Consider the following 27,596-nt stretch of genomic DNA (forward strand, 5'->3'; position numbering starts at 1 on the left):
ATTTCACTGTTAGTCTACACCTGTTGTTGGGAAGGACCCGTAACTAGGCATTTCACTGTTAGTCTACACCTGTTGTTGGGAAGGACCCGTAACTAGGCATTTCACTGTTAGTCTACACCTGTTGTTGGGAAGGACCCGTAACTAGGCATTTCACTGTTAGTCTACACCTGTTGTTTGCAAAGCATGTTGATTTTTATTTGACACACAATTAGACACCTTCAGAAAGAAGGAGAGAGAAAGACAAAGCGAAAGACAAAGAGAAAGACAAAGAGAAAGACAAAGAGAAAGACAAAGCGAAAGACAAAGAGTAAGACAAAGAGTAAGATAAAGAGAAAGACAAAGAGTAAGACAAAGAGTAAGACAAAGAGAAAGACAAAGAGAGAGGGAGAGAGGAAGAGGGAGAGAAAAATAAGAACGCGGAACAACAGCATCGTTAGCAGCTGCTCGGGGCCTTGAAATAAGAACGTCTGTGCAGGTTAAAATTATTATTATTATTTTTTTTAACCTTTATTTAACAAGGCAAGTCATTTATCAAGATCATTAAGACAGTCAGTGCATAATGGTAATAAAAACATTGATGAAGTTGGTGGCAGCTCTTCCCTTAGGGGGGAGGGGGGGGGGGAGAGAGCGAGAGAGCGAGAGAGCGAGAGCGAGAGAGCGAGAGAGCGAGAGCGAGAGCGCGAGAATAAACCAGGTTCCTGGGCCCGATGCTGCTGGCAAGACAAATGCTGCCCACGCTCAGAATATCAAAATTCTGGATAAATATTCTATTCTTCTGTCAGGGTAATTTAGTATTCCATTATGATTTGGTGCTCGCTCTCGGGCGCTGGAGCTCTCCTGGCGCTGGCTTGCAGGATGTTTTTGGTTAGGGCCCGGCGCAGTGAACAGCGATTGGGGATAAATAAAGTCAAAATGGGAGCCTGAAGTAACAGTTTACCTTCAGTCATTACAGTGAAATAACAGGCAGCCAGCCCTGTACAAGGAGATCCTGTCTCTGGGGCCCTTCTCTCTCTCTATCTCTATCTCTCTCTCCTCCCTCCCTCCTCCCTCCATTCTCTCTCCTCTCTCTCTCTCTCTCTCTCTCTCCTCCCTCCATTCTCTCTGCTCCCTCCAATCTCTCTCTCTCTCTCTCTCTCTCTCTCTCTCTCTCTCTCTCTCTCCTCCTCCCTCCATTCTCTCTCTTTTTCTCTATCTGGTCATCCCCAAGTCTGAGGGGATTGTTCTGTGTGTAGTAACGCTCTCTTGCGGGAATGAGTGTATGTCTAATAGAATGAGTGTATGTCTAATAGAATGAGTGTGTGTCTAATAGAATGAGTGTATGTCTAATAGAATGAGTGTATGTCTAATAGAATGAGTGTATGTCTAATAGAATGAGTGTATGTCTAATAGAATGAGTGTATGTCTAATAGAATGAGTGTGTGTCTAATAGAATGAGTGTATGTCTAATAGAATGAGTGTATGTCTAATAGAATGAGTGTATGTCTAATAGAATGAGTGCGGTATCCACTGCCCTCACCCTGACACAAAGGTGTTTCCAAGGGGATGACTGACAGATCCTATCAAAAGGGGGTGGGGTATTATGGGAGGGGGTGTGTTGCTGCTGACACCTGATGGATTAGTAGCTCCACCCCTGCAGTCCCTTCTATGACATTTGAGTGAGGATAATGTCCACCTATGAACAAGCCTCTTTCCCTCCCGTTTTCCTGTTTCCGAGACTACACAAGCTACTCCTGCTATGTTCACTCTCGGGTCTCCGACGATACTCCGCCCCTCTCCCTGAAGCTCCAGCATTGCAGCCCGGGAACTTTAACCAAGCTACCCTTCTCCTCTCCTCTCCTCTCCTCACTTCCTTCCTTCTCTCTCCTATCCTCTCCTTCTCCCACCTCTCCGCTCCTCTCCTCACTTCCTTCCTTCCTTCTCTCTCCTATCCTCTCCTTCTCCCACCTCTCCTCTCCTATCCTCTCCTGACTTCCTTCCTTCTCTCTCATATCCTCTCCTTCTCCCACCTCTCCTCTCCTCACTTCCTTCCTTCCTTCTCTCTCCTATCCTATCCTCTCCTTCTCCCACCTCTCATCTCCTATCCTCTCCTCACTTCCTTCCTTCTCTATCCTATCCTCTCCTTCTCCCACCTCTCCTCTCCTCTCCTCACTTCCTTCCTTCCTTCTCTCTCCTATCCTCTCCTTCTCCCACCTCTCCTCTCCTATCCTCTCCTCACTTCCTTCCTTCCTTCTCTCTCCTATCCTCTCCTTCTCCCACCTCTCCTCTCCTCACTTCCTTCCTTCTCTCTCCTATCCCCTCCTCACTTCCTTCCTTCTCTCTCCTATCCTCTCCTTCTCCCACCTCTCCTCTCCTCTCCTCACTTCCTTCCTTCCTTCTCTCTCCTATCCTCTCCTTCTCCCACCTCTCCTCTCCTATCCTCTCCTCACTTCCTTCCTTCTCTCTCCTATCCTCTCCTTCTCCCACCTCTCCTCTCCTCTCCTCACTTCCTTCCTTCCTTCTCTCTCCTATCCTCTCCTTCTCCCACCTCTCCTCTCCTATCCTCTCCTCACTTCCTTCCTTCTCTCTCCTATCCTCTCCTTCTCCCACCTCTCCTCTCCTCACTTCCTTCCTTCCTTCTCTCTCCTATCCTCTCCTTCTCCCACCTCTCCTCTCCTATCCTCTCCTCACTTCCTTCCTTCTCTCTCCTATCCTCTCCTTCTCCCACCTCTCCTCTCCTCACTTCCTTCCTTCCTTCTCTCTCCTATCCTCTCCTTCTCCCACCTCTCCTCTCCTCACTTCCTTCCTTCTCTCTCCTATCCTCTCCTTCTCCCACCTCTCCTCTCCTCTCCTCACTTCCTTCCTTCTCTCTCCTATCCTTCTCCCACCTCTCCTCTCCTCACTTCCTTCCTTCTCTCTCCTATCCTTCTCCCTACCCCACCCTGCTTGAAAAACCAATCACTCAGATTTAGATTTGACACACAGACATAGACACCCTCAGAAAGGAGAAGAGAGAAAGACACATAGAGAAAGCACAGAAAGGAACACAACAATACAGACAGAGAGAGAGAGAGAGAGAGAGAGAGAGAGAGAGAGAGAGAGAGAGAGAGAGAGAGTGAGCGAGCGAGCGAGAGGGAGAGAGAGAGAGAGAGAGAGAGAGAGAGCGAACATGAGAGAAAAAAATAACAGAGGAACAACAGCATCATTAGCAGCTGCTCGGTGCCTTGAAATAAGAACGTCTGTGCAGGTTAATTTATCAAGATCATTAAAGTAGACAGTGCATAATGGTAATAAAAATATTGATGAAGTTGATGGCAGCTCTTCCCTTAGGGGAGAGAGAGAGAGAGAGAGCGAGAGAGCGAGAGAGGGAATAAACCAGGTTCCTGGGCCCGATGCTGCTGGCAAGACAAATGCTGCCCACGCTCAGAATATCAGAATTACAGATAAATATTATATTCTTCTGTCAGGGTAATTTAGTATTCCATTATGATTTGGCGCTCGCTCTCAGGCGCTGGAGCTCTCCTGGTGCTGGCTTGCAGGATGTTTTCGGTTAGGGCCCGGCGCAGTGAACAGCGATTGGGGATAAATAAAGTCAAAATGGGAGCCTGAAGTAACAGTTTACCTGCAGTCATTACAGTGAAATAACAGGCAGCCAGCCCTGTACAAGGAGATCCTGTCTCTGGGGCCCTTCTCTCTCTCTCTCTCTCTCTCTCTCTCTCTCTCTCTCTCTCCTCCCTCCCTTCTCTCTCTCTCTCTCTCTCTCTCTCTCTCTCCTCCCTCCCTCCCTCCCTCCCTCCCTCCCTTCTCTCTCTCTCTCTTTCTCTGTCTGGTTGTCCCCAAGTCTGAGGGGATTGTTCTGTGTGTAGTAACACTTTCTTGTAGGCATGAGTGTGTGTGTCTAATACTCCGCCCCACTGCAGCCCTGAACTTTAACCAATCTCCTCTCCTCTCCCCCGACCCCGCCCTGCTTGAAAAACCAATCAGGCCAGAAGAATCTTGGCATGGCAAGAGAAGGCGACCAGATGAGCAGACATTCATCAAGAAAATAGCAAAACTACAATTACACTTTTCAATTTGGGGGAGCAAGTGGGGAGAGGAGAGGAGGAACGAGCCAGAGAGGAGCAGCAAGTAACAATGAATTAAGAACCAAAGTGTTCTGACGACTCAATGCCCTGCTCTTCCTCAGCCTTGCCAGTGTGAAGGGATGTCCATTTAGTACACGGCTCAACCCAGATTGATATATGAGGAAGATGTACTGTATGGCCACGAGCAGTCATTATCCCAACATCCACCAACATGCAGCAAGGCTTTTCTGTGGTACTACGATTCCCACAACTCCCCCTGGTGCAGCTCTGATGCCATTGGCCAGAATGGCCCATGTGATTTAGGGGATACAGGAAGAGGATGTTGCTGGTATACAAACAAGATCTGATTCAGCAATCCTTATTTCTAATCAGCATCGGGTTCATTTCTAACTTCTCTGGCTGCACTCAGGGCTCCGACAGCTCGGCTATATGCTCACCCCATGCCAGTGTGTGTGTGTGTGTAGATCCACTATTCTACAGCTTAGAGTTTTAATGGGGATTGACAGACCAACAGTTGACTAGTGTGACACTAGGCGCATTGGGACTGAATAAGTGCTCAGTGATTTCTGGTGTGATTAGGAAATTACATTTGGGGACTTTTAAAGTATAGAATGGAATCTGTCTTGTTTCATTATATTGCGCCCAATGGAAGAGGCTGTGATGGAACAATGATTATATATCACAACGTCAACTTGGATCATATTACATGCTACTACAATGCCATCTGCCGTTAACCACTGATGGCTGATGAAGAGACAATTCATTCACTAAGAAGCAAGGTAAAAACCTTTCCCTAGGTACAGATCTAGGATCAGCTTCCCCATCCCCCAATCCTAACCTCAACCATTAGTTGGAAAAACACCCAACTGATCCAAGATCAGCGTCTAGAGAAAACGCCCCCCTACACCATTCCACCTCACCAGAGACTAGCCCACTCACCTCATACTCCTGGGAGAGTTTCAGGTTGTCGTTGGCTTTGAGAAGATCTGTGTGTTCAGCCAGCTCCGCGATAGGAATGGGGGGATGACTCATCATACCTGTTCCCCAAATGGACGGAGAGGGAGAGAGAGAGAGAGAGAGAGAAAGGAGGGATGGAAAGAAAGTGCGTCAGTATAGATGCCATTCAAAGTGAGATGCTAAAACCCTCCAACAGTTGGAGAATGACAGGACATGGGGAGTTGTGGGTAATGTGTTTCTGCTAGCAGTGGAGACAGAGGGCGGGGGGAGGGGGAGAGAGTAGGGACAGGGAGGAGGGAATACTGGGGAACATTCTGGAATTCAAACACACGGTCTGTATGGAGTTGACGGGCGATGTTAGGGAATAGAGTGGAGACCAGACCAGAGCTCAACATTTCCCTTACCAGGCCACACTCACTACTATTTCCCTAAGTTGTAACGGCACACGAGGTAGAGCTGAAAATAAAGGATAACCAATGGGTGATTGCTATTGTGAGAAAGTAACCCAGACTAATTACCACTAAGGTCTACAGAGAGACACAGCTTTTAATAGCTTGGCAACAGAGACAAGGAAGGAAACAAACCTTGGTTTTTGACGGCAAAAATAATATAAGAGAGAAAAAAAACACCCCTTGAGTTTTAGCCTTTTGAACCAATAGGATGCAATGTTGACATCAATTGCTCTTCACTCCTCAGTGCACAAAAACAAAAGGAATGCGTTTTTATGCTGAGGTAAGAGGAAAGAGACGAGTGAGTGTTCTCTTAACCAAGTCACTGTGACAAGGCAGTGCCATTAACAATAGCCTAAAAGCAGCGTGTGAAAATATATCCAGATATTTAATACGCAGCTAAATAAAATCCGAAATAACAGTGCCTCATTGTAGTGGCCTTTCACACAAAAATAACACCTTGCAGTCTTATTTCCGATCTGCCTGGAAAACCCAGGCCTCTGTCTGATCATTTAAAAATGAAAAATAAAGATATTTAGATAAGAACATGTAGTCTAACTTTTACCACAATAAAGTGCATCTACATCTACAGAACTAGATATATTAGTTATCTGCCTGTTTCTGTAGCACGTACCCCTATCTCCTTAATGCTGAGTGCCAAAAAGAGATGCATCGGGTCGGGGTTGTACTCCCAAAACTTCCAATCTCAGGGCAGACAGGCCACTGAGTTGGTATATCTACCAAGCCTGTGCTACCATGTTTCTTCAAGAGAGGCCCCCATCACCATTGGACAGGGTTAGAGGGGTCAGAGGATAGGGGTCAAAGGTCAAGGGGTTAGTGAGCTGCTCCACATAAGTCAGCCAGTGTAAGAAAGCAAGACACTTGGATTGCTCAGAGACGCCAGGATCGCTCACAGACGTCAGGACCGCTCACAGACGCTCGGATCGCTCACAGACAACCTTTTATGGCTGTCCGCTGGGCCTCCCAAACAATCAGCCAAAACAATGTCCCTTAAGATGGACGCCACTCACCAGTCCCAACACCACTCAAAATGTCAGAACCTGCGTAGTCGATGGAAAGTAATTTATGCACAGTGTCTGTAGCACTTTGCCACCACCACCATCTTTCCAAATAACCGAGATATTGAAAGGCTGGTCATGGCTCACATCAACACCATTATCCCTGAAACCCTAGACCCACTCCAATTTGCATACTGCCCCAACAGATCCACAGATGATGCAATCTGTATTGCACTCCCCACTGCCATTTCCCACCTGGACTAAAGGAACACCTATGTGAGAATGCTGTTCATTGACTACAGCTCAGCGTTCAACAACATAGTGCCCACGAAGGTCATCAATAAGCGAAGGACCCTGGGACTAAACACCTCCGTCTGCAACTGGATCCTAAACTTCCTGACGGGCCGCTCCCAGGTGGTAAGGGTAGGCAACAACACATCCGCCACACTGATCCTTCTTTTTTTGTATATTTTTTTACTTCAGTTTATTTTAGTAAATACGTAACACTTTTTTCCTTAAAACTGCATTGTTGGTTAAGGACTTGTACAGCAACTTTCAAAAGTATTAATCCACCTTGGCGTTTTTCCTATTTTGTTGCATTACAACCTGTAATTTAAATATATTTTTATTTGGATTTCATGTACTGGACATACACAAAATAGTCCAAATTGGTGAAGTGAAATGAAAAAAATTACTTGTTTCAAAAAATAAAAAATAATATAAGATAAGTGGTGCGTCCATATGTATTCACCCCCTTTGCTATGAAGCCCCTAAATAAGATCGGGTGCAACCAATTACCTTCAGAAGTCACATAATTAGTTAAATAAAGTCCACCTGTGTGCAATCTAAGTGTCACATGATCTGTCACATGAGCTCAGTATATATACACCTATTCTGAAAGGCCCCAGAGTCTGCAACACTAAGCAAGCGGCACCACGAAGACCAAGGAGCTCTCCAAACAGGTCAGGGGCAGTTGTGGAGAAGTATAGATCATGGTTAGGTTATAAAAAAATATCTGAGACTTTGAAAATCCCACGGAGCACCATTAAATCCATTATTTAAAAAATGGAAAGAATATGGCACCACAACAAACCTGCCAAGAGAGGGCCGCCCACCAATAGTCACAGACCAGGCAAGGATGGCATAAATCAGAGAGGCAACAAAGAGACCAAAGATAACCCTGAAGGAGCTGCAAAGCTCCACAGCGGAGATTAGAATATCTGTCCATAGGACAACTTTAAGCCGTACACCACAGAGCTGGGCTTTACGGAATAGTGGCCAGAAAGAACCATTGCTTACCTTTTTGGGATAGGGGTAGCATTTTCACTTTTGGATGAATAGCGTGCCCAGAGTGAACTGCCTCCTACTCCGTCCCAGATGCTAATATATGCATATTAGTATTGGATAGAAAACACTCTGAAGTTTCTAAAACTGTTTGAATGATGTCTGTGAGTATAACAGAACTCATATGGCAGGCGAAAACCTGAGAAAAATCCAACCAGGAAGTGGGACATTTGAGGTTTGTAGTTTTTCAAAGCTTGGCCTACCGAGTACACATTCAAATCAAATCAAATCAAATCAAATCAAATTTTTATTTGTCACATACACATGGTTAGCAGATGTTAATGCGAGTGTAGCGAAATGCTTGTGCTTCTAGTTCCGACAATGCAGTGATAACCAACAAGTAATCTAACTAACAATTCCAAAACTACTGTCTTATACACAGTGTAAGGGGATAAGGAATATGTACATAAGGATATATGAATGAGTGATGGTACAGAGCAGCATACAGTAGATGGTATCGAGTACAGTATATAGATATGAGATGAGTATGTAGACAAAGTAAACAAAGTGGCATAGTTAAAGTGGCTAGTGACATAAGAATGCAGTCGATGATCTAGAGTACAGTATATACATATGCATATGAGATGAATAGTGTAGGGTAAGTAACATTATATAAGGTAGCATTGTTTAAAGTGGCTAGTGATATATTTACATCATTTCCCATCAATTCCCATTATTAAAGTGGCTGGAGTTGGGTCAGTGTCAATGACAGTGTGTTGGCAGCAGCCACTCAATGTTAGTGATTGCTGTTTAACAGTCTGATGGCCTTGAGATAGAAGCTGTTTTTCAGTCTCTCGGTCCCAGCTTTGATGCACCTGTACTGACCTCGCCTTCTGGATGATAGCGGGGTGAACAGGCAGTGGTTTGGGTGGTTGATGTCCTTGATGATCTTTATGGCCTTCCTGTAACATCGGGTGGTGTAGGTGTCCTGGAGGGCAGGTAGTTTGCCCCGGTGATGCGTTGTGCAGACCTCACTACCCTCTGGAGAGCCTTACGGTTGAGGCGGAGCAGTTGCCGTACCAGGCGGTGATACAGCCCGCCAGGATGCTCTCGATTGTGCATCTGTAGAAGTTTGTGAGTGCTTTTGGTGACAAGCCGAATTTCTTCAGCCTCCTGAGGTTGAAGAGGCGCTGCTGCGCCTTCTTCACGACGCTGTCAGTGTGAGTGGACCAATTCAGTTTGTCTGTGATGTGTATGCCGAGGAAATTAAAACTTGCTACCCTCTCCACTACTGATCCATCGATGTGGATAGGGGGTGTTCCCTCTGCTGTTTCCTGAAGTCCACAATCATCTCCTTAGTTTTGTTGACGTTGAGTGTGAGGTTATTTTCCTGACACCACACTCCGAGGGCCCTCACCTCCTCCCTGTAGGCCGTCTCGTCGTTGTTGGTAATCAAGCCTACCACTGTTGTGTCGTCCACAAACTTGATGATTGAGTTGGAGGCGTGCATGGCCACGCAGTCGTGGGTGAACAGGGAGTACAGGAGAGGGCTCAGAACGCACCCTTGTGGGGCCCCCCGTGTTGAGGATCAGCGGGGAGGAGATGTTGGTTGCCTACCCTCACCACCTGTGGGCGGCCCGTCAGGAAGTCCAGTACCCAGTTGCACAGGGCGGGGTCGAGACCCAGGGTCTCGAGCTTGATGACGAGCTTGGAGGGTACTATGGTATTGAATGCCGAGCTGTAGTCGATGAACAGCATTCTCACATAGGTATTCCTCTTGTCCAGGTGGGTTAGGGCAGTGTGCAGTGTGGTTGAGATTGCATCGTCTGTGGACCTATTTGGGCGGTAAGCAAATTGGAGTGGGTCTAGGGTGTCAGGTAGGGTGGAGGTGATATGGTCCTTGACTAGTCTCTCAAAGCACTTCATGATGACGGAAGTGAGTGCTACGGGCGGTAGTCGTTTAGCTCAGTTACCTTAGCTTTCTTGGGAACAGGAACAATGGTGGCCCTCTTGAAGCATGTGGGAACAGCAGACTGGTATAGGGATTGATTGAATATGTCCGTAAACACACCGGCCAGCTGGTCTGCGCATGCTCTGAGGCGCGGCTGGGGATGCCGTCTGGGCCTGCAGCCTTGCGAGGGTTAACACGTTTAAATGTCTTACTCACCTCAGCTGCAGTGAAGGAGAGACCGCATGTTTTCGTTGCAGGCCGTGTCAGTGGCACTGTATTGTCCTCAAAGCGGGCAAAAAGTGATTTAGTCTGCCTGGGAGCAAGACATCCTGGTCCGTGACTGGGCTGGGTTTCTTCTTGTAGTCCGTGATTGACTGTAGACCCTGCCACATGCCTCTTGTGTCTGAGCCATTGAATTGAGATTCCACTTTGTCTCTGTACTGACGCTTAGCTTGTTTAATAGCCTTGCGGAGGGAATAGCTGCATTGTTTATATTCGGACATATTACCAGACACCTTGCCTGATTAAAAGCAGTGGTTCGCGCTTTCAGTTTCACGCGAATGCTGCCATCAATCCACGGTTTCTGGTTTGGGAATGTTTTTATCGTTGCTATGGGAACGACATCTTCGACGCAAGTTCTAATGAACTCGCACACCGAATCAGCGTATTCGTCAATATTTCCATCTGGCCCTTGTCTGAAACATGTCCCAGTCCACGTGATGGAAGCAGTCTTGGAGTGTGGAGTCAGCTTGGTCTGACCAGCGTTGGACAGACCTCAGCGTGGGAGCCTCTTGTTTTAGTTTCTGCCTGTAGGCAGGGATCAGCAAAATGGAGTCGTGGTCAGCTTTTCCGAAAGGGGGCGGGGCAGGGCCTTATATGCGTCGCGGAAGTTAGAGTAACAATGATCCAAGGTTTTACCACCCCTGGTTGCGCAATCGATATGCTGGTAAAATTTAGGGAGTCTTGTTTTCAGATTAGCTTTGTTAAAATCCCCAGCTACAATGAATGCAGCCTCCGGATAAATGGTTTCCAGTTTGCAAAGAGTTAAATAAAGTTCGTTCAGAGCCATCGATGTGTCTGCTTGGGGGGGATATATACGGCTGTGATTATAATCGAGGAGAATTCTCTTGGAAGATAATGCGGTCTACATTTGATTGTGAGGAATTCTAAATCAGGTGAACAGAAGGATTTGAGTTCCTGTATGTTTCCTTCATCACACCATGTCTCGTTAGTCATGAGGCATACGCCCCCCTCTTCTTACCAGAAAGATGTTTGTTTCTGTCGGCGCGATGCGTGGAGAAACCCGTTGGCTGCACCGCCTCGGATAGCGTCTTCCCAGTAAGCCATGTTTCTGTGAAGCAGAGAACGTTGCAGTCTCTGATGTCCCTCTGGAATGCTACTCTTGCTCGGATTTCGTCAACCTTGTTGTCAAGAGACTGGACATTGGCAAGAAGAATGCTGGGGAGTGGTGCGCGATGTGCCCTTTTTCGGAGTCTGACCAGAACACCGCCTCGTTTCCCTCTTTTTCGGAGTCGTTTCCTTGGGTCGCTGCATGCGATCCATTCCGTTGTCCTGTTTGTAAGGCAGAACACCGGATCCGCGTCGCGGAAAACATATTCTTGGTCGTACTGATGGTGAGTTGGCGCTGATCTTATATTCAGTAGTTCTTCTCGACTGTATGTAATGAAACCTAAGATGACCTGGGGTACTAATGTAAGAAATAACACGTAAAAAAAACAAAAAACTGCATAGTTTCCTAGGAACGCGAAGCGAGGCGGCCATCTCAGTCGGCGCCGGAAGTCAGACACATTGAGATATGGATGAGGTTGCACTGCCTAGGGCTTCCACTAGATGTCAACCGTCTTTTGAAAGTTGAATGAGGATTCTACTATAAAGGAGGGGCTCATGGGACCTGTTTGAGTCAGTGGTCTGGCAGAGAGCCTTAGTCTCATGACGCGCTCCCGACAGAGTTACCTCTTGTTCCAATGCCTTTCTGAAGACAAAGGAATTCTCCGGTTGGAACATTATTGATGTTTTATGTTAAAAACATCCTAATGATTGATTCCATACATCGTTTGACATGTTTCTAAAGGACTGTAATGGAACTTTTCGAGTTTTTGTCTGGATGAAATGCTCGCCCCTCATGAAGATGGATTACTGGGCTGAACACGCTAACAACAAGTGGCTATTTGGACATAAATGATGGAACTTTATGGAACAAATCAGTCATTTATTGTCAAACTGGGATTCATGGGAGTGCCTTCTGATGAACATCATCTAAGGTAAGTGAATATTTATGGTGTTGTTTCTAACTTTGTTGACTCCAAAATGGCGGCTATTCGTCTGGCTGTTTTGGGTTCTGAGCGCCGTTCTCAGGTTATGCTTTTTCCGTAAAGTTTTTTTGAAATCTGACACAGCGGTTGCATTAAGGAGAAGTCTCTTTAATTATGTGAATAACACTAGTATATTTTATCAATGTTTATTATTAGTATTTCTGCAAAATCACCGGATGTTTTGGAATCGAAACATTACTGCACGTAAGGCGCCAATGTAAACTGAGATCCCCACAGCATCATGTTTTTCATCGGCAGGGACCGGGAAACTGGTCAGAATTGAAGGAATGATGGATGGAGCTAAATACAGGGAAATTCTTGAGGGAAACCTGTTTCAGTCTTCCAGAGATTTGAGACTGGGACGGAGGTTCACTTTCCAACAGGAAAATGACCCTAAGAATACTGTTAAAGCAACACTCGAGTGGTTTAAGGGGAAACATTTAAATGTCTTGAAATGGTCTAGTCAAAGACCAGACCTCAATCCAATTGAGAATCCGTGGTATGACTTAAAGAATGCTGTACACCAGTGGAACCCATCCAACTTGAAGACGCTGGAGAACTTTTGCCTTGAATGGGGGGTGAATAGTTACGCTCAAGTTTTCATTTTTTTTGTCTTATTTCTTGTTCGTTTCACAATAAAAAATATTCAAAGTGGAAGGCATGTTGTGTATATCAAATGATACAACCCTCCCCCCCCAAAAAATCTATTTTAATTCCAGGTTGTAAGACAATAAAATAGGAAAAATGCCAAGGGGGTGAATACTTTCGCAAGCCATTGTATATACTGCATGTATAATATAACCACTGTATGGGAGACACAGGGACTAATGGAGGTTGAGGCACTGAACGGTATCGTTCTAGTTGATAAATGAACATGCTGTGTTGTGTTAGAGGAATGTTTGAGAACGAATGTCAACATAACAAGAATAAAAGGTGGATCCTGTAAACACCCACTGACTGAGTGCTGGAGGAGCTCGTCTGGGAGTCGAGACAGCAGGCCGAGCACTGTTCGGGCTCCAGGCTCACCCAGAGCCCCTTTTTGGTCACATGTATGTGTTGATTTCTTTCCCTGAGTTTTTTCCCACCATTCCGAGCATAAGGCGCTAGTAGATTCAGGCGCAGCGGGGAATTTTATGGACCGCAGTTTCGCGCAAAGGTTAGGGATTCCCCTGGTTCAGATGGACAAACCCTTCCAAGTGCACTCCCTAGATAGTCGACCATTAGGGTCAGGGGTGGTCAGGAAGGCCACGGCTCCACTGGACATGGTTACACAGGGGGGTCTGGAGGAGAGAATAATTCTCTTCCTCATTGATTTTCCTGCGTTTCCGGTGGTGCTGGTTGGCCTTTCACAACCCCACTATTTTATGGCAACAGAGGGTTCTAAAGGGGTGGTCAGAGGAGTGCTCAGGAAGGTGTGTGGGAGTTTCCATCGGTGCAACGACGGTGGAGAGTCCAGACCAAATCTCCACCGTGCGCATTCCCCCTGAATATGCCGATTTGGCTAACGCCTTCTGTAAAAAGAGGGCGACCCAATTACCACCTCATCGACGAGGGGATTGTGCGATAAACCTCCTGGTAAACGCCGCACTTCCCAGGAGTCACATGTATCCCCTGTCACAGGAGGAGACGGTGGTTATGGAAACATATGTCTCTGAATCTCTGAGGCAGGGGTACATTCGACCCTCCACGTCACCCGCCTCCGAGTTTCTTTTTTGTGAAGAAGAATCTTTTGTAGACAAGATTTTCAGGGACCTGCACAGGCAGGGTGTGGTGGCTTATATCAATGACATTCTGATATATTCCGCCACACGCGCCGCGCATGTGTCTCTGGTGCGCAGGGTACTTGGGCGACTGTTGGAGCATGACCTGTACGTCAAGGCTGAGAAGTGCTTGTTCCCTTACTTCCGGCGCCGACAGAGATGGCCGCCTTGCTTCGCGTTCCTAGGAAACTATGCAGTTTTTTGTTTTTTTACATGTTATTTCTTACATTAGTACGCCAGGTCATCTTAGGTTTCATTACATACAGTCGAGAAGAACTACTGAATATAAGATCAGCGTCAACTCACCATCAGTACGACCAAGAATATGTTTTTCGCGACGCGATCCTGTGTTCTGCCTTTCAAACAGGACAACGGAATGGATCCCATGCAGCGACCCAAAAAACGACTCAAAAAGAGGAAACGAGGCGGTCTTCTGGTCAGACTCCGGAGACGGGCACATCGTGCACCACTCCCTAGCATTCTTCTCGCCAATGTCCAGTCTCTTGACAACAAGGTTGATGAAATCCGAGCAAGGGTAGCATTCAGAGGGACATCAGAGACTGTAACGTTCTTTGCTTCACGGAAACATGGCTCACTGGAGAGACGCTATCGGAGGCGGAGCAGCCAGCGGGTTTCTCCACGCATCGCGCCGACAGAAACAAACATCTTTCTGGTAAGAAGAGGGGCGGGCGTATGCCTTATGGCTAACGAGACATGGTGTGATGAAAGAAACATACAGGAACTCAAATCCTTCTGTTCACCTGATTTAGAATTCCTCACAATCAAATGTGAACCGCATTATCTACCAAGAGAATTCTCTTCGATTATAATCACAGCCGTATATATCCCCCAAGCAGACACATCGATGGCTCTGAACAGAACTTTATTTGACTCTTTGCAAACTGGAATCCATTTATCCGGAGGCTGCATTCATTGTAGCTGGGGATTTTAACAAGGCTAATCTGAAAACAAGACTCCTAAATGTTATCAGCATATCGATTGCGCAACCAGGGTGGAAAAACCTTGGATCGTTGTTACTCTAACTTCATGACGCATATAAGGCCCCTGCCCGCCCTCCTTTCGGAAAAGCTGACCACGACTCCATTTTGTTGATCCCTGCCTACAGACAGAAACTAAAACAAGAGGCTCCCACGCTGAGGTCTGTCCAACGCTGGTCCGACCAAGCTGACTCCACACTCCAAGACTGCTTCCATCACGTGGACTGGGATATGTTTCGTATTGCGTCAGATAACAATATTGACGAATACGCTGATTCGGTGTGCGAGTTAATTAGAACGTGCGTTGAAGATGTCGTTCCCATAGCAACGAATAAAACATTCCCTAACCAGAAACCGTGGATTGATGGCAGCATTCGCGTGAAACTGAAAGCGCAAACCACTGCTTTTAATCAGGGCAAGGTGACTGGTAACATGACCGAATACAAACAGTGCAGCTATTCCCTCCGCAAGGCTATCAAACAAGCTAAGCGTCAGTACAGAGACAAAGTAGAATCTCAATTCAACGGCTCAGACACAAGAGGCATGTGGCAGGGTCTACAGTCAATCACGGACTACAAGAAGAAATCCAGCCCAGTCACGGACCAGGATATCTTGCTCCCAGGCAGACTAAATAACGTTTTTGCCCGCTTTGAGGACAATACAGTACACTGACACGGCCTGCAACGAAAACATGCGGACTCTCCTTCACTGCAGCCGAGGTGAGTAAGACATTTAAACGTGTTAACCCTCGCAAGGCTGCAGGCCCAGACGGCATCCCCAGCCGCGCCCTCAGAGCATGCGCAGACCAGCTGGCCGGTGTGTTTACGGACATATTCAATCAATCCCTATACCAGTCTGCTGTTCCCACATGCTTCAAGAGGGCCACCATTGTTCCTGTTCCCAAGAAAGCTAAGGTAACTGATCTAAACGACTACCGCCCCGTAGCACTCACTTCTGTCATCATGAAGTGCTTTGAGAGACTAGTTAAGGACCATATCACCTCCACCCTACCTGACACCCTAGACCCACTCCAATTTGCTTACCGCCCAAATAGGTCCACAGACGATGCAATCTCAACCACACTGCACACTGCCCTAACCCATCTGGACAAGAGGAATACCTATGTGAGAATGCTGTTCATCGATTACAGCTCGGCATTCAACACCATAGTACCCTCCAAGCTCGTCATCAAGCTCGAGACCCTGGGTCTCGACCCCGCCCTGTGCAACTGGGTACTGGACTTCCTGACGGGCCGCCCCCAGGTGGTGAGGGTAGGCAACAACATCTCCACCCCGCTGATCCTCAACACTGGGGCCCCACAAGGGTGCGTTCTGAGCCCTCTCCTGTACTCCCTGTTCACCCACGACTGCGTGGCCACGCACGCCTCCAACTCAATCATCAAGTTTGCGGACGACACAACAGTGGTAGGCTTGATTACCAACAACGCCGAGACGGCCTACAGGGAGGAGGTGAGGGCCCTCGGAGTGTGGTGTCAGGAAAATAACCTCACACTCAACGTCAACAAAACTAAGGAGATGATTGTGGACTTCAGGAAACAGCAGAGGGAACACCCTCCTATCCACATCGATGGAACAGTAGTGGAGAGGGTAGCAAGTTTTAAGTTCCTCGGCATACACATCACAGACAAACTGAATTGGTCCACTCACACTGACAGCGTCGTGAAGAAGGCGCAGCAGCGCCTCTTCAACCTCAGGAGGCTGAAGAAATTCGGCTTGTCACCAAAAGCACTCACAAACTTCTACAGATGCACAATCTAGAGCATCCTGGCGGGCTGTATCACCGCCTGGTACGGCAACTGCTCCGCCCTCAACCGTAAGGCTCTCCAGAGGGTAGTGAGGTCTGCACAACGCATCACCGGGGCAAACTACCTGCCCTCCAGGACACCTACACCACCCGATGTTACAGGAAGGCCATAAAGATCATCAAGGACATCAACCACCGAACCACTGCCTGTTCACCCCGCTATCATCCAGAAGGCGAGGTCAGTACAGGTGCATCAAAGCTGGGACCGAGAGACTGAAAAACAGCTTCTATCTCAAGGTCTATCAGACTGTTAAACAGCCACCACTAACATTGAGTGGCTGCTGCCAACACACTGACACTGACTCAACTCCAGCCACTTTAATAATGGGAATTGATGGGAAATGATGTAAATATATCACTAGCCACTTTAAACAATGCTACCTTATATAATGTTACTTACCCTACATTATTCATCTCATATGCATACGTATATACTGTACTCTATATCATCGACTGCATCCTTATGTAATACATGTATCACTAGCCACTTTAACTATGCCACTTTGTTTACATACTCATCTCATATGTATATACTGTACTCGATACCATCTACTGTATATTGCCTATGCTGCTCTGTACCATCACTCATTCATATATCCTTATGTACATATTCTTTATCCCCTTACACTGTGTTTAAGACAGTAGTTTCGGAATTGTTAGTTAGATTACTTGTTGGTTATTACTGCATTGTCGGAACTAGAAGCACAAGCATTTCGCTACACTCGCATTAACATCTGCTAACCATGTGTATGTGACAAATAAAATTTGATTTGATTTGTTCTCCCAACAGGCCGTCTCCTTCCTGGTGTATCGCATTTCCACATCATGGTTGGTGATGGAGTGTGACCGCATTGCAGCCGTGCGTAATTGGCCGACTCCCACCACGGTAAAGGAGGTGCAGCGGTTGTTAGGGTTTGCCAATTACTACCGGAGGTTTAGCCTGGGTTTTGGGCAGGTGGCTGCTCCCATTACCTCACTGCTGAAGGGGGGACCGGTGCATCTGCGGTGGTTGGCTGAAGTGGACAGAGCGTTTTGTTGCTTGAGGACTCTGTTTACCAAGGCTCTCGTGTTGGCTCATCCGGATCCCTCTGTAGCATTCATAGGTTGTCTCCACACCTTCAACATTTTTACGACAACCAGCAACTCCCGGTCCCCCACGTCATAGTTTCGCTCCGCCGGGCTGAGCATCCTTGAAAAGAAAGCCCAGGCGAGGAGACTGAAACCCTGCCAGGCAAGGTGGGCTATGTATTTCACCTGATTCAGATTTACGATATCGTATAGAACAGGTTCGCAGAACGCTAAGGCAGACGCACTGTCCCGTCTGTATGATACAGAGGAGCGGTCCATCGATCCCACTCCCATACTTCCGGCCTCTTGTCTGGTGGCACCGGTGGTGTGGGAAGTGAACATCGAGCAGGCATCTCGGTTAGAACCTACTCCACCTCAGTGTCCAGCTGGATGGAAGTACGTCCCGCTTGGTGTTTGCGACAGGTTGATTCGGTGGGCTCACATGTTACCCTCCCCTCCGGCTATCGATAGGGCGGTGCGAAGCCGTAGGGGAACGTACTGGTGGTCCACTTTAGCTAAGGATGTGAGGGTTTCTGTCTCCTCCTGTTCGGTGTGCGCTCAGTACAAGGCTCCTAGGCACCTGCCCAGAGGGAAGTTACAACCCCTCCCCGTTCCACAGCGGCCTTGGTCACACCTGTCGGAGGACTTCCTGACCGATCTTCCTCCATCCCAGGGCAACACCACGATCCTGGTCGTTGTGGATCAGTTTTCTAAGTCCTGTCGTCTCCCCCCTTTGCCCGGTCTCCCTACGGCCCTACAGACTGCGGAGGCCCTGTTTAGTCACGTCTTCTGGCACTACGGAGTGCCTGAGGACATAGTTTCTGATCGGGATCCCCATGGAACGTCTGGGGGTCTCGGTCAGCCTTACCTTGGGTTTTCACCCCGAGAGTAATGGGCAGGTGGAGAGAGTAAACCAGGATGTGGGTAGGTTTCTGCGGTTGTATTGCAAGGACTGGCCAGGGGAGTGGGCGAGGTATGTTCCATGGGCAGAGATGGCCCGGAACTCACTCCGCCACTCCTCAACTAACCTTTCGCCCTTTCAGTGCGTGTTGGGGTATCAGCCTGTCCTGGTACCGTGGCATCAGAGCCAGACCGAGGCTCCGATGGTGGAGGAATGGGTGAAGCGCTCGAGGGAGACCTGGGAGGACGCCCAGAAAGCGAGCGCTGACCCCCACCGCAGTGAGGCCCCAGTGTTCGCACCGGGGGACCGGGTCTGGCTCTCGACCCGAAACATGCCCCTCCGCCTGCCCTGCCGGAAGCTGGGTGCGCGGTTTGTGGGGCTATTTAAAGTCCAGAGGAGAATAAACTATGTGCGTTATAGGTTACAGCTCTCCCTTATTACCGTATTAACCCCTTGTTTCATTTGTCTCTCCTCAGGCCGGTGGTAGCTGGTCCGCTTCAAGAAGTTGAGGTACGGGAGGTCCCCCCCCCTGGACATCGAGGGGGCCCCGGCGTACACAGTAAGATCCATACTGGATTCCAGGCGTGGGTGAGGGGCCTGCCGTACCTCGTGGATTGGGAGGGGTACAGTCCGGAGGAGAGATGCTGGGTGCCGGTGGAGGACGTCTTGGATCCATCTCTGCTGAGTGAGTTTCACCCGCCTCCATCCAGATCGCTCTGTGCCTCGTCCTCCGGGTCGTCCCCGAGGTCGGCGTGCTGTGGGAGCCGCGCATCGGGGGGGGTACTGTCACGACTCTCCCCATTCGGCCGGTGCTCGGCGGTCGTCGTCGCCGGCCTACTAGCTGCCACCGATTAATTTTTCGTTTGTGTCTGTCTGGTTTTTCTTTACACCTGTGTCCTATTAGTTTAATTCGGTGGGTTTATTAACCTCCGCTGCCTGCTATTCTTTGTGCGGGATTATTTGCTGTTTTTACTGTTAGAAGTGCGTGTTTGCGCCACAAGGTTTTTTTTCTCACGGTCGTTGTACCGTTTTGGACTGTTTAAGAGAGTAGAGGTTTCTCCTCCTTGTGTTGCGTTTATTCCCAGTGTGTGGCGACTTCATTTGGGCGTGTTCCTCCACCTGTTACATTTACATTACATTTAAGTCATTTAGCAGACGCTCTTATCCAGAGCGACTTACAAATTGGTGCATTCACCTTATGACATCCAGTGGAACAGTAGTGCATCTAAATCTTTTAAGGGGGGGGGGGGGGGGGGGTGAGAGGGATTACTTTATGTTGTTGTGTAGTTTGGGACTTCTAATAAACGATTTTGCTTCTGGGACTTCCTTTCTCTCCTGCTCCTGACTCCTGCACCTCCCTCCTCTTAGGAGACACATAACACAAACAACATTTGATATGATTGCATCTGGTGTGGGTGGAAAAAAAAATCAATATGCGCATGTTAGTTGCAAACTTTGCTGGAGTTGCTAGTCGGCTAGTAGTTTATGTGTCTATATGTCTTTCTGCCCCTGAGCAAGGGCGCCGAAGACGTGGATGTCAATTAAGGCAATATCCCTGCACCTCTGATTCAGAAGGGTTGGGTTAAATGCAGATGACATATTTCAGTTGAAGGCATTCAGTTGTACAACTGACGAGGTATCCTCCTTACCTTTGATAACGGCGCCACCGTTGCACCGCAGTAGGCGGCCAACATTTACATTTTAGTCATTGTGCAGACACTCTTATCCAGAGCAACTTACAGTAGCAATTAGGTTTAAGTGCCTTGCTCAAGGGCACATTGACAGATTTACACCTAGTCGGCTCGGGATTCGAACCAGCGACCTTTCGGTTACTGGCCTAAAGCAATTAACCGCTAGAATGACTAAATGCAGATGACATGACTGGTTTTGTTTTGTCGCCAAGACAGTTTGATATTTCATGAATACTAAATATGTAAATGAGACTTACTGAGTCTGGCTTTAAGTTTATTCAATAGACAAAGCCTTGCATGGGGAGAACAGTATTAGCAAGCCCCCCGTGCTATAGATGCATTTTGACAAGCTCTTTAATTTGTTTGCTCACACATCAGTTTTTTGACTGAAATAACTTTGCACGCTGCTCTCCTCTGGCATCGCCTGGAAACATGTTGTTATTAATCATCGTCGGATTGTGCATTTATAAAGATCGAACGCGGGTTAAAAAAGGGAAGAATTCTGCACCGCAAATGAACTTAGACTGTCAATTAGTTTTCCCACCAGCTATAACGGAAAAGGTAACACCAGCTATAAGTGAAAATAACAGATGGGTATGCAAATGAGGACGCTACCTCTGCTTCTTTTGTCCTTGAAGAAAAAAAAACTATAGCACCTTGTTAGAGAGACCAAAAGAAGTGTGCGCTCAGTGTTTTAGTTGCAGAGAGTGTGTACTCAAACACTTAGTAGCCCACCTGCATACCTATCTACAGCCAAAAGTACTGTCTTAGATATAATATAAGTTAAATAAAGGTTCAAAAAATAAAATAAAAGTCCAGGAGAGTGCTAGCACCTGCAGTTTAAAACTGTTTGGTTTGGAGAGAGGAACTGTAACATATATTGGGATATATTGTTTTTTATTTAACCTTTATTTAACTAGTTAAGAAAAAAATATTCTTTACAATGAAGGCCTAAACCGGCCAAACCCGGACGACACTGGGCCAATTGTGCACCGCCCTATGGGACTCCCAATCACAGCCGGGTGTGATACAGCCTGGATTTGAACCGGGGACTGAAGTGACGCATCTTGCACTGAGATGCAGTGCCTTAGACCGCTGCACCACTCAGGAGCCCAAAAGGTAACCTACAGTAGCCTACTGGCATTTGTTAAACCAGAAATAACAGTGTTTATTAAAACTTATAGAAATGTAATATGCATTGGATTGATACCGGCTTCATTACTTTAACTAAAGCATGAAATAGTAAATAATAGCAGTCTAGTATAAGTTTACTGCCATTCATTTGGGCTATTAACCTGTTTAAATAAGCAGAAAATCTAAACGGGTGCTAAGGGTTTTATGAATACACCCCACAGTGCTCAGAGTTGGTTAATATGGAGGCAGTTGTGAGTTTGGAAATGAACTTTACCCTACTGGAAGCTCCAAGAAAAGGCATTTGTAGTCTGTTTTCATCTTGACAAAACATTCTCTGTATCAACACAAAGAGTGGGGCTGTGTCTGAAATGGCACCCAATTCACTGTACAGTACATTACTTCTGTCCAGGGCCCGTACCTTTTCCGCTATGCAATCTGGTTTCAGAGCTGGTCATGGGTGCACCTCAGCCACGTTCAAGGTCCTAAACGACATAAAAACCGCCATCGATAAGAGACATTACTGTGCAGCCGTATTCATCGACCTGGCCAAGGCTTTTGACTCTGTCAATCACAACATTCTTATTGGCAGACTCGACAGCCTTGGTTTCTCAAATGATTGCCTCGCCTGGTTTACCAACTACTTTTCTGATAGAGTTCAGTGGGTCAAATCGGAGGGCCTGCTGTCTGGACCTCTGACAGTCTCTATGGGTGTGCCACAGGGTTCAATTCTCGGGCCGACTCTCTTTTCTGTATAGATCAATGATGTTGCTCTTGATGCTGGTGATTTCTCTGATCCACCTCTACGCAGACGACACCATTCTGTATACTTCTGGCCCCTCCTTGGACACTGTGTTAACTAACCTCCAGACGAGCTTCAATGCCAGAAAACTCTCCTTCCGTGACCTCCAACTGCTCTTAAACGCAAGTAAAACTAAATGCATGCTTTTCAATCGATCGCTGCGCGCACCTGCTCGCCCGTCCAGCATCACTACTCTGGACGGCTCTGACTTAGAATACGTGGACAACTACACAAACCTGGGTGTCTGGTTAGACTGTAAACTCTCCTTCCAGACTCACATTAAGCATCTCCAATCCAAAATTAAATCGGCTTCCTATATCGCAACAAAGCATCCTTCACTCATGCTGCCAAACATACCCTCGTAAAACTGACCATAATACCGATCCTCGACTTCGGTGATGTCATCTATAAAATAGCCTCCAACACTCTACTCAACAAACTGGATGCAGTTTATCACAGTGCCATCTGTTTTGTCACCAAAGCCCCATACACTACCCACCATTGCGACCTGTACTCTCTCGTTGGTTGGCCCTCGCTTCATACTCGTCGCCAAACCCACTGGCTACAGGTTATCTACAAGTCTCTGCTAGGTAAAGCCCCGCCTTATCTCAGCTCACTGGTCACCATAGCAGCACCCACTCGCAGCACGCGCTCCAGCAGGTATATCTCACTGGTCACCATAGCAGCACCCACTCGTAGCATGCGCTCCAGCAGGTATATCTCACTGGTCACCGCCAAAGCCAATTCCTCCTTTGGTTGTCTTTCCTTCCAGTTCTCTACTGCCCATGACTGGAACGAATTGCAAAAATCTCTGAAGCTGGAGACTCACATCTCCCTCACTAGCTTTAAGCACCAGCTGTCAGAGCAGCTCACAGATCACTGCACCTGTACATAGCCTATCTGTAAACAGCCCATCTATCTACCTACCTCATCTCCATACTGGTATTTATTTATTTATTTATTTTGCTCCTTTGCACCCCAGCATCTCTACCTGCACATTCATCTTCTGCCGATCTACCATTCCAGTGTTTAATTGCTATATTGTAATTACTTCGCCACCATGGCCTATTTATTTCCTTAACTTATCTCATTTGCACTCACTGTATATAGACTTTTGTTCTACTGTATTATTGACTGTATGTTTTGTTTATTCCATGTGTAACTCTGTGTTGTATGTGTCGAATTGCTACGCTTTATCTTGGCCAGGTCGCAGTTGCAAATGATAACTTGTTCTCAACTAGCCTACCTGGTTAAATAAAGGTGAAATAAATAAATAAAATAAATAAATATTGTTTTCTTCCTTTTTCTATGTCTAAGCACGTCTGTTTTCTATAGCATGGCTAAGCACGTTTGTTTTCTATAGCATGGCTAAGCACGTCTGTTTTCTATAGCATGGCTAAGCACGTCTGTTTTCTATAGCATGGCTAAGCACGTCTGTTTTCTATAGCATGGCTAAGCACGTCTGTTTTCTATAGCATGGCTAAGCACGTCTGTTTTCTATAGCATGGCTAAGCACGTCTGTTTTCTATAGCATGGCTAAGCACGTCTGTTTTCCATAGCATGGCTAAGCACGTCTGTTTTCTATAGCATGGCTTAGCACGTCTGTTTTCTATAGTATGGCTAAGCACGTCAATTTGTGAATCTCTTTCTGTCCTTGTGGTTTGCAAAGCAATGTAATTTTCCATCCTTCCTTTGCTTAACGCTGAACTCACACAATCAGTATTGTTCTTGGGCCAAAGACAAACGAGTTGATCGCATCCAATTTGTTTTCTTATCCATTTTCCTCTTTATACGCAGCTGCAGCAGTCTACACTGTGTGTATTGACTCGATCCAATTGCATGCAAATTCTCTCAAGGACAAGTTGTTGTCCCCCCCCCTCCCTCTTTCTCAACTCTACCCCCCCACCCATCCTCCAATATGGAAGTCGTCCGTTTTCCCCCAGCAATCAACAGCTGAGATCAGTTGGCTCTGAAAAACACAACTAGCGTCTAATTACACATTTCCAATCTCAGAGGCGCAGTCGATACGCCTGGGAAATAATGATTCCTTTTGATAGCCCTGGCCACTCGGGGGGAGCCTGTTTCCTTTTGATAGCCCTGGCCACTAGGGGGAGCCTGTTTCCTTTTGATAGCCCTGGCCACTAAGGGGAGCCTGTTTCCTTTTGATAGCCCTGGCCACTAAGGGGAGCCTGTTTCCTTTTGATAGCCCTGGCCACTAGGGGGAGCCTGTTTCCTTTTGATAGCCCTGGCCACTAAGGGGAGCCTGTTTCCTTTTGATAGCCCTGGCCACTAGGGGGAGCCTGTTTCCTTTGATAGCCCTGGCCCTAAGGGGAGCCTGTTTCCTTTTGATAGCCCTGGCCACTAGGGGGAGCCTGTTTCCTTTTGATAGCCCTGGCCACTAAGGGGAGCCTGTTTCCTTTTGATAGCCCTGGCCACTAGGGAGAGCCTGTTTCCTTTTGATAGCCCTGGCCACTAGGGGGAGCCTGTTTCCTTTTGATAGCCCTGGCCACTAGGGGCCTGTTTCCTTTTGTTTAGGGGAGCCTGTTTCCTTTTGATAGCCCTGGCCACTAAGGGGAGCCTGTTTCCTTTTGATAGCCCTGGCCACTAAGGGGAGCCTGTTTCCTTTTGATAGCCCTGGCCACTAAGGGGAGCCTGTTTCCTTTTGATAGCCCTGGCCACTAGGGGGAGCCTGTTTCCTTTTGATAGCCCTGGCCACTAAGGGGAGCCTGTTTCCTTTTGATAGCCCTGGCCACTAGGGAGAGCCTGTTTCCTTTTGATAGCCCTGGCCACTAGGGGGAGCCTGTTTCCTTTTGATAGCCCTGGCCACTAGGGAGCCTGTTTCCTTTTGATAGCCCTGGCTGTTTCCTTTTGATAGCCCTGGCCACTAGGGAGAGCCTGTTTCCTTTTGATAGCCCTGGCCACTAGGGGGAGCCTGTTTCCTTTTGATAGCCCTGGCCACTAGGGGGAGCCTGTTTCCTTTTGATAGCCCTGGCCACTAAGGGGAGCCTGTTTCCTTTTGATAGCCCTGGCCACTAAGGGGGAGCCTGTTTCCTTTTGATAGCCCTGGCCACTAGGGGGAGCCTGTTTCCTTTTGATAGCCCTGGCCACTAGGGGGAGCCTGTTTCCTTTTGATAGCCCTGGCCACTAGGGGGAGCCTGTTTCTAAATGTTTAAAAAATAAAAGGCACCCTGTGTGTCAGAGTTGGAGGAAACAAACGTGTTCCTCTTTTTTTCTTCGTTGCTCCTTTTCCGCGAGAGGCGATCAAATGTCGAACCATTGTTTGCAAGGGTCTTTAATCAATTCTGCTCGTTATCTAGTAGAGTGCAGAAAGACCTTGTCAGTTAAGATTGGAATTAGAGCAATGGTGGAGGGAGGGATGGAGGGAGGGAGGGAGGAAGGAAAGAAAAGGGGGGGAGGAGAGAGAGAGGGAGGTGGGAAGGAAGGAAGGAGGAAAGAAGGGAGGGAAGTGAGAAGACAGAACTCCTGTAAAAACCCAATTTCTCTACATCAGCAGAAGTGATAGCAGAGGTTACGTATAGTGGATTAATGCGCAGCCAAACAGCTCTGTGAGAAAATCACAACTGAAAATACAACCAAAGTCAAAACAGCTGGCCTACAAAAAAAAGGAAATTTGTGCTAAAATTGCAACATGTGGGAAATAAACTTTGTAAATGGGGGAAGTGCTAGAAAATCTAAAATAATGTGAGAGGACAAACACAGAAGATAAATGCGGACTAACTTTCATAGTCAAAATCGGCTTCACATAGAGGACTGCTCAGACCAGAATCTGTGAAGCATAGCTAACGTACAATATAAACAACAAGTCTATGAAAATACTGAACCTAAAAAGAAAACAGTAGAAGAAACACATACAGAGAGAGAGACAAAAGTATCTCAATCCATCACTTATTCACAAAATGTTTTACCAATGTTATTACTCTCTGATCTTTGTGTTCTTTTGTACAGGCAACATGGAGGTCCTCCTCTGAGGTCCTTCTCAGGGAGGAGGGGGGTCCTGAGTGTCTGGCAGAGGGAAAGTAGGCCACACACTTTCAGCAGTACACCCTAACCCCCCCTCCCCCACCGGCAAATTCCAATCAGTGTTGCAGTGGCAGCGAGAGTTGTTTGTTTGCCACGGGTGTCCATCACTCTTGCTCGATTGAAACTCCTGTATAAAGCCTCCTAGCCTCAGCAGTCATAACCAGGAGTGAGTCAGAAATTGATTTCGCTTCTCTTACATAAGGTAAGAAGGTTGGCATCATAAAAGAGGGCCGACAGAAAGAAAGGAAGGAAGGGAAATGGCTATATTTCTTTTGTAAAATGAAAAGCCCATTTGTCCAGACGTCTGTGAGAGAGGCATTGCTAGTGGAAGTTGTGTAAAAGCATCTACATATTTCGACCAACAGTTGTATAGTCTGGGCTGATGAGCTAGAGTTAACCTCTTAAGTCGACCCTCTACTTTTTTGAACATTCTGTTAAAAATCGCGCAACATTTCAGCGCCCTGCTACTCATGCCAGGAATATAGTATATGCATTTGCTTAGTCTGTGTGGATAGAAAACACTCAGACGTTTAAAAAACTGGTTAAATCACTGCTGTGGCTTTACCAGAACGGCATTTACATCGAAAAGCACAGGAAAAACTGATCACTGAAAATGGGAAAATATATCCATGCGCTACTTGAACCCATTGATAAAGGTGAACCACAATTAATTGACTGAGGTTGCAGTACCTACAGCTTCCACACGGTGTCTAGAGTCTTGTCATTTCCCTTCGAGTTTTTTCTTGGTCAAACACATGCAGGGCACCGTATCTCCTATGGTCTAGGACCGGATATTTTCGTTGAGTTTCTAGCCGGACATTTTTCCAGACGGACAGCTAATGATCTTTACATCGCCTCCTGATGAATTTTATCGCTTATTAACGTTTACTAATACCTAAAGTTGCATTACAAACGTATTTCGAAGTGTTTTGTGAAAGTTTATCGTCGACCTTTTGAATTTTAAAAAATGACGTTACGTTTTGAAACGATGTTTTTTTCGTTTATCACACAGTCTACATATAACGATATCTAGGCTTTATATGGACCGATTTAATCGAAATAAAGACCCAAATAGTGTTTATGGGACATCTAGGAGTGCCAACAAAGAAGATGGTGAAAGGTAATGAATGTTTTCTATTTTATTGTGCGGTTTGTGTAACGCCGAAATGCTAATTATTTTGTTTACGTCCCCTGTGGGTCTTTTGGGGTGTTGCATGCTATCAGATAATAGCTTCTCATGCTTTCGCCGAAAAGCATTTTAAAAATCTGACTTGTTGCCTGGATTCACAACGAGTGTAGCTTTAATTCGATACCCTGCATGTGTAT

The 27,596-nt window shown here is 46.9% G+C and overlaps 1 protein-coding gene across 5 annotated transcripts in view; it reads right to left on the minus strand.

Moving 5' to 3' along the window:
• Window positions 1-27,596, minus strand: part of ptprsa (protein tyrosine phosphatase receptor type Sa) — a 459,556-nt gene that overhangs the window by 58,058 nt on the left and 373,902 nt on the right. For all 5 annotated transcript variants that reach the window (XM_065009561.1, XM_065009560.1, XM_065009558.1 and 2 more), the window contains one exon: window positions 5,001-5,098. In XM_065009561.1, the coding sequence (XP_064865633.1) occupies window positions 5,001-5,098 (98 nt within the window). The remainder of the gene's footprint in view (window positions 1-5,000; window positions 5,099-27,596) is intronic.

This window comes from Oncorhynchus nerka, linkage group LG25, assembly GCF_034236695.1.
Source record: "Oncorhynchus nerka isolate Pitt River linkage group LG25, Oner_Uvic_2.0, whole genome shotgun sequence".
In the NCBI taxonomy this organism is placed as follows: domain Eukaryota; kingdom Metazoa; phylum Chordata; class Actinopteri; order Salmoniformes; family Salmonidae; genus Oncorhynchus; species Oncorhynchus nerka.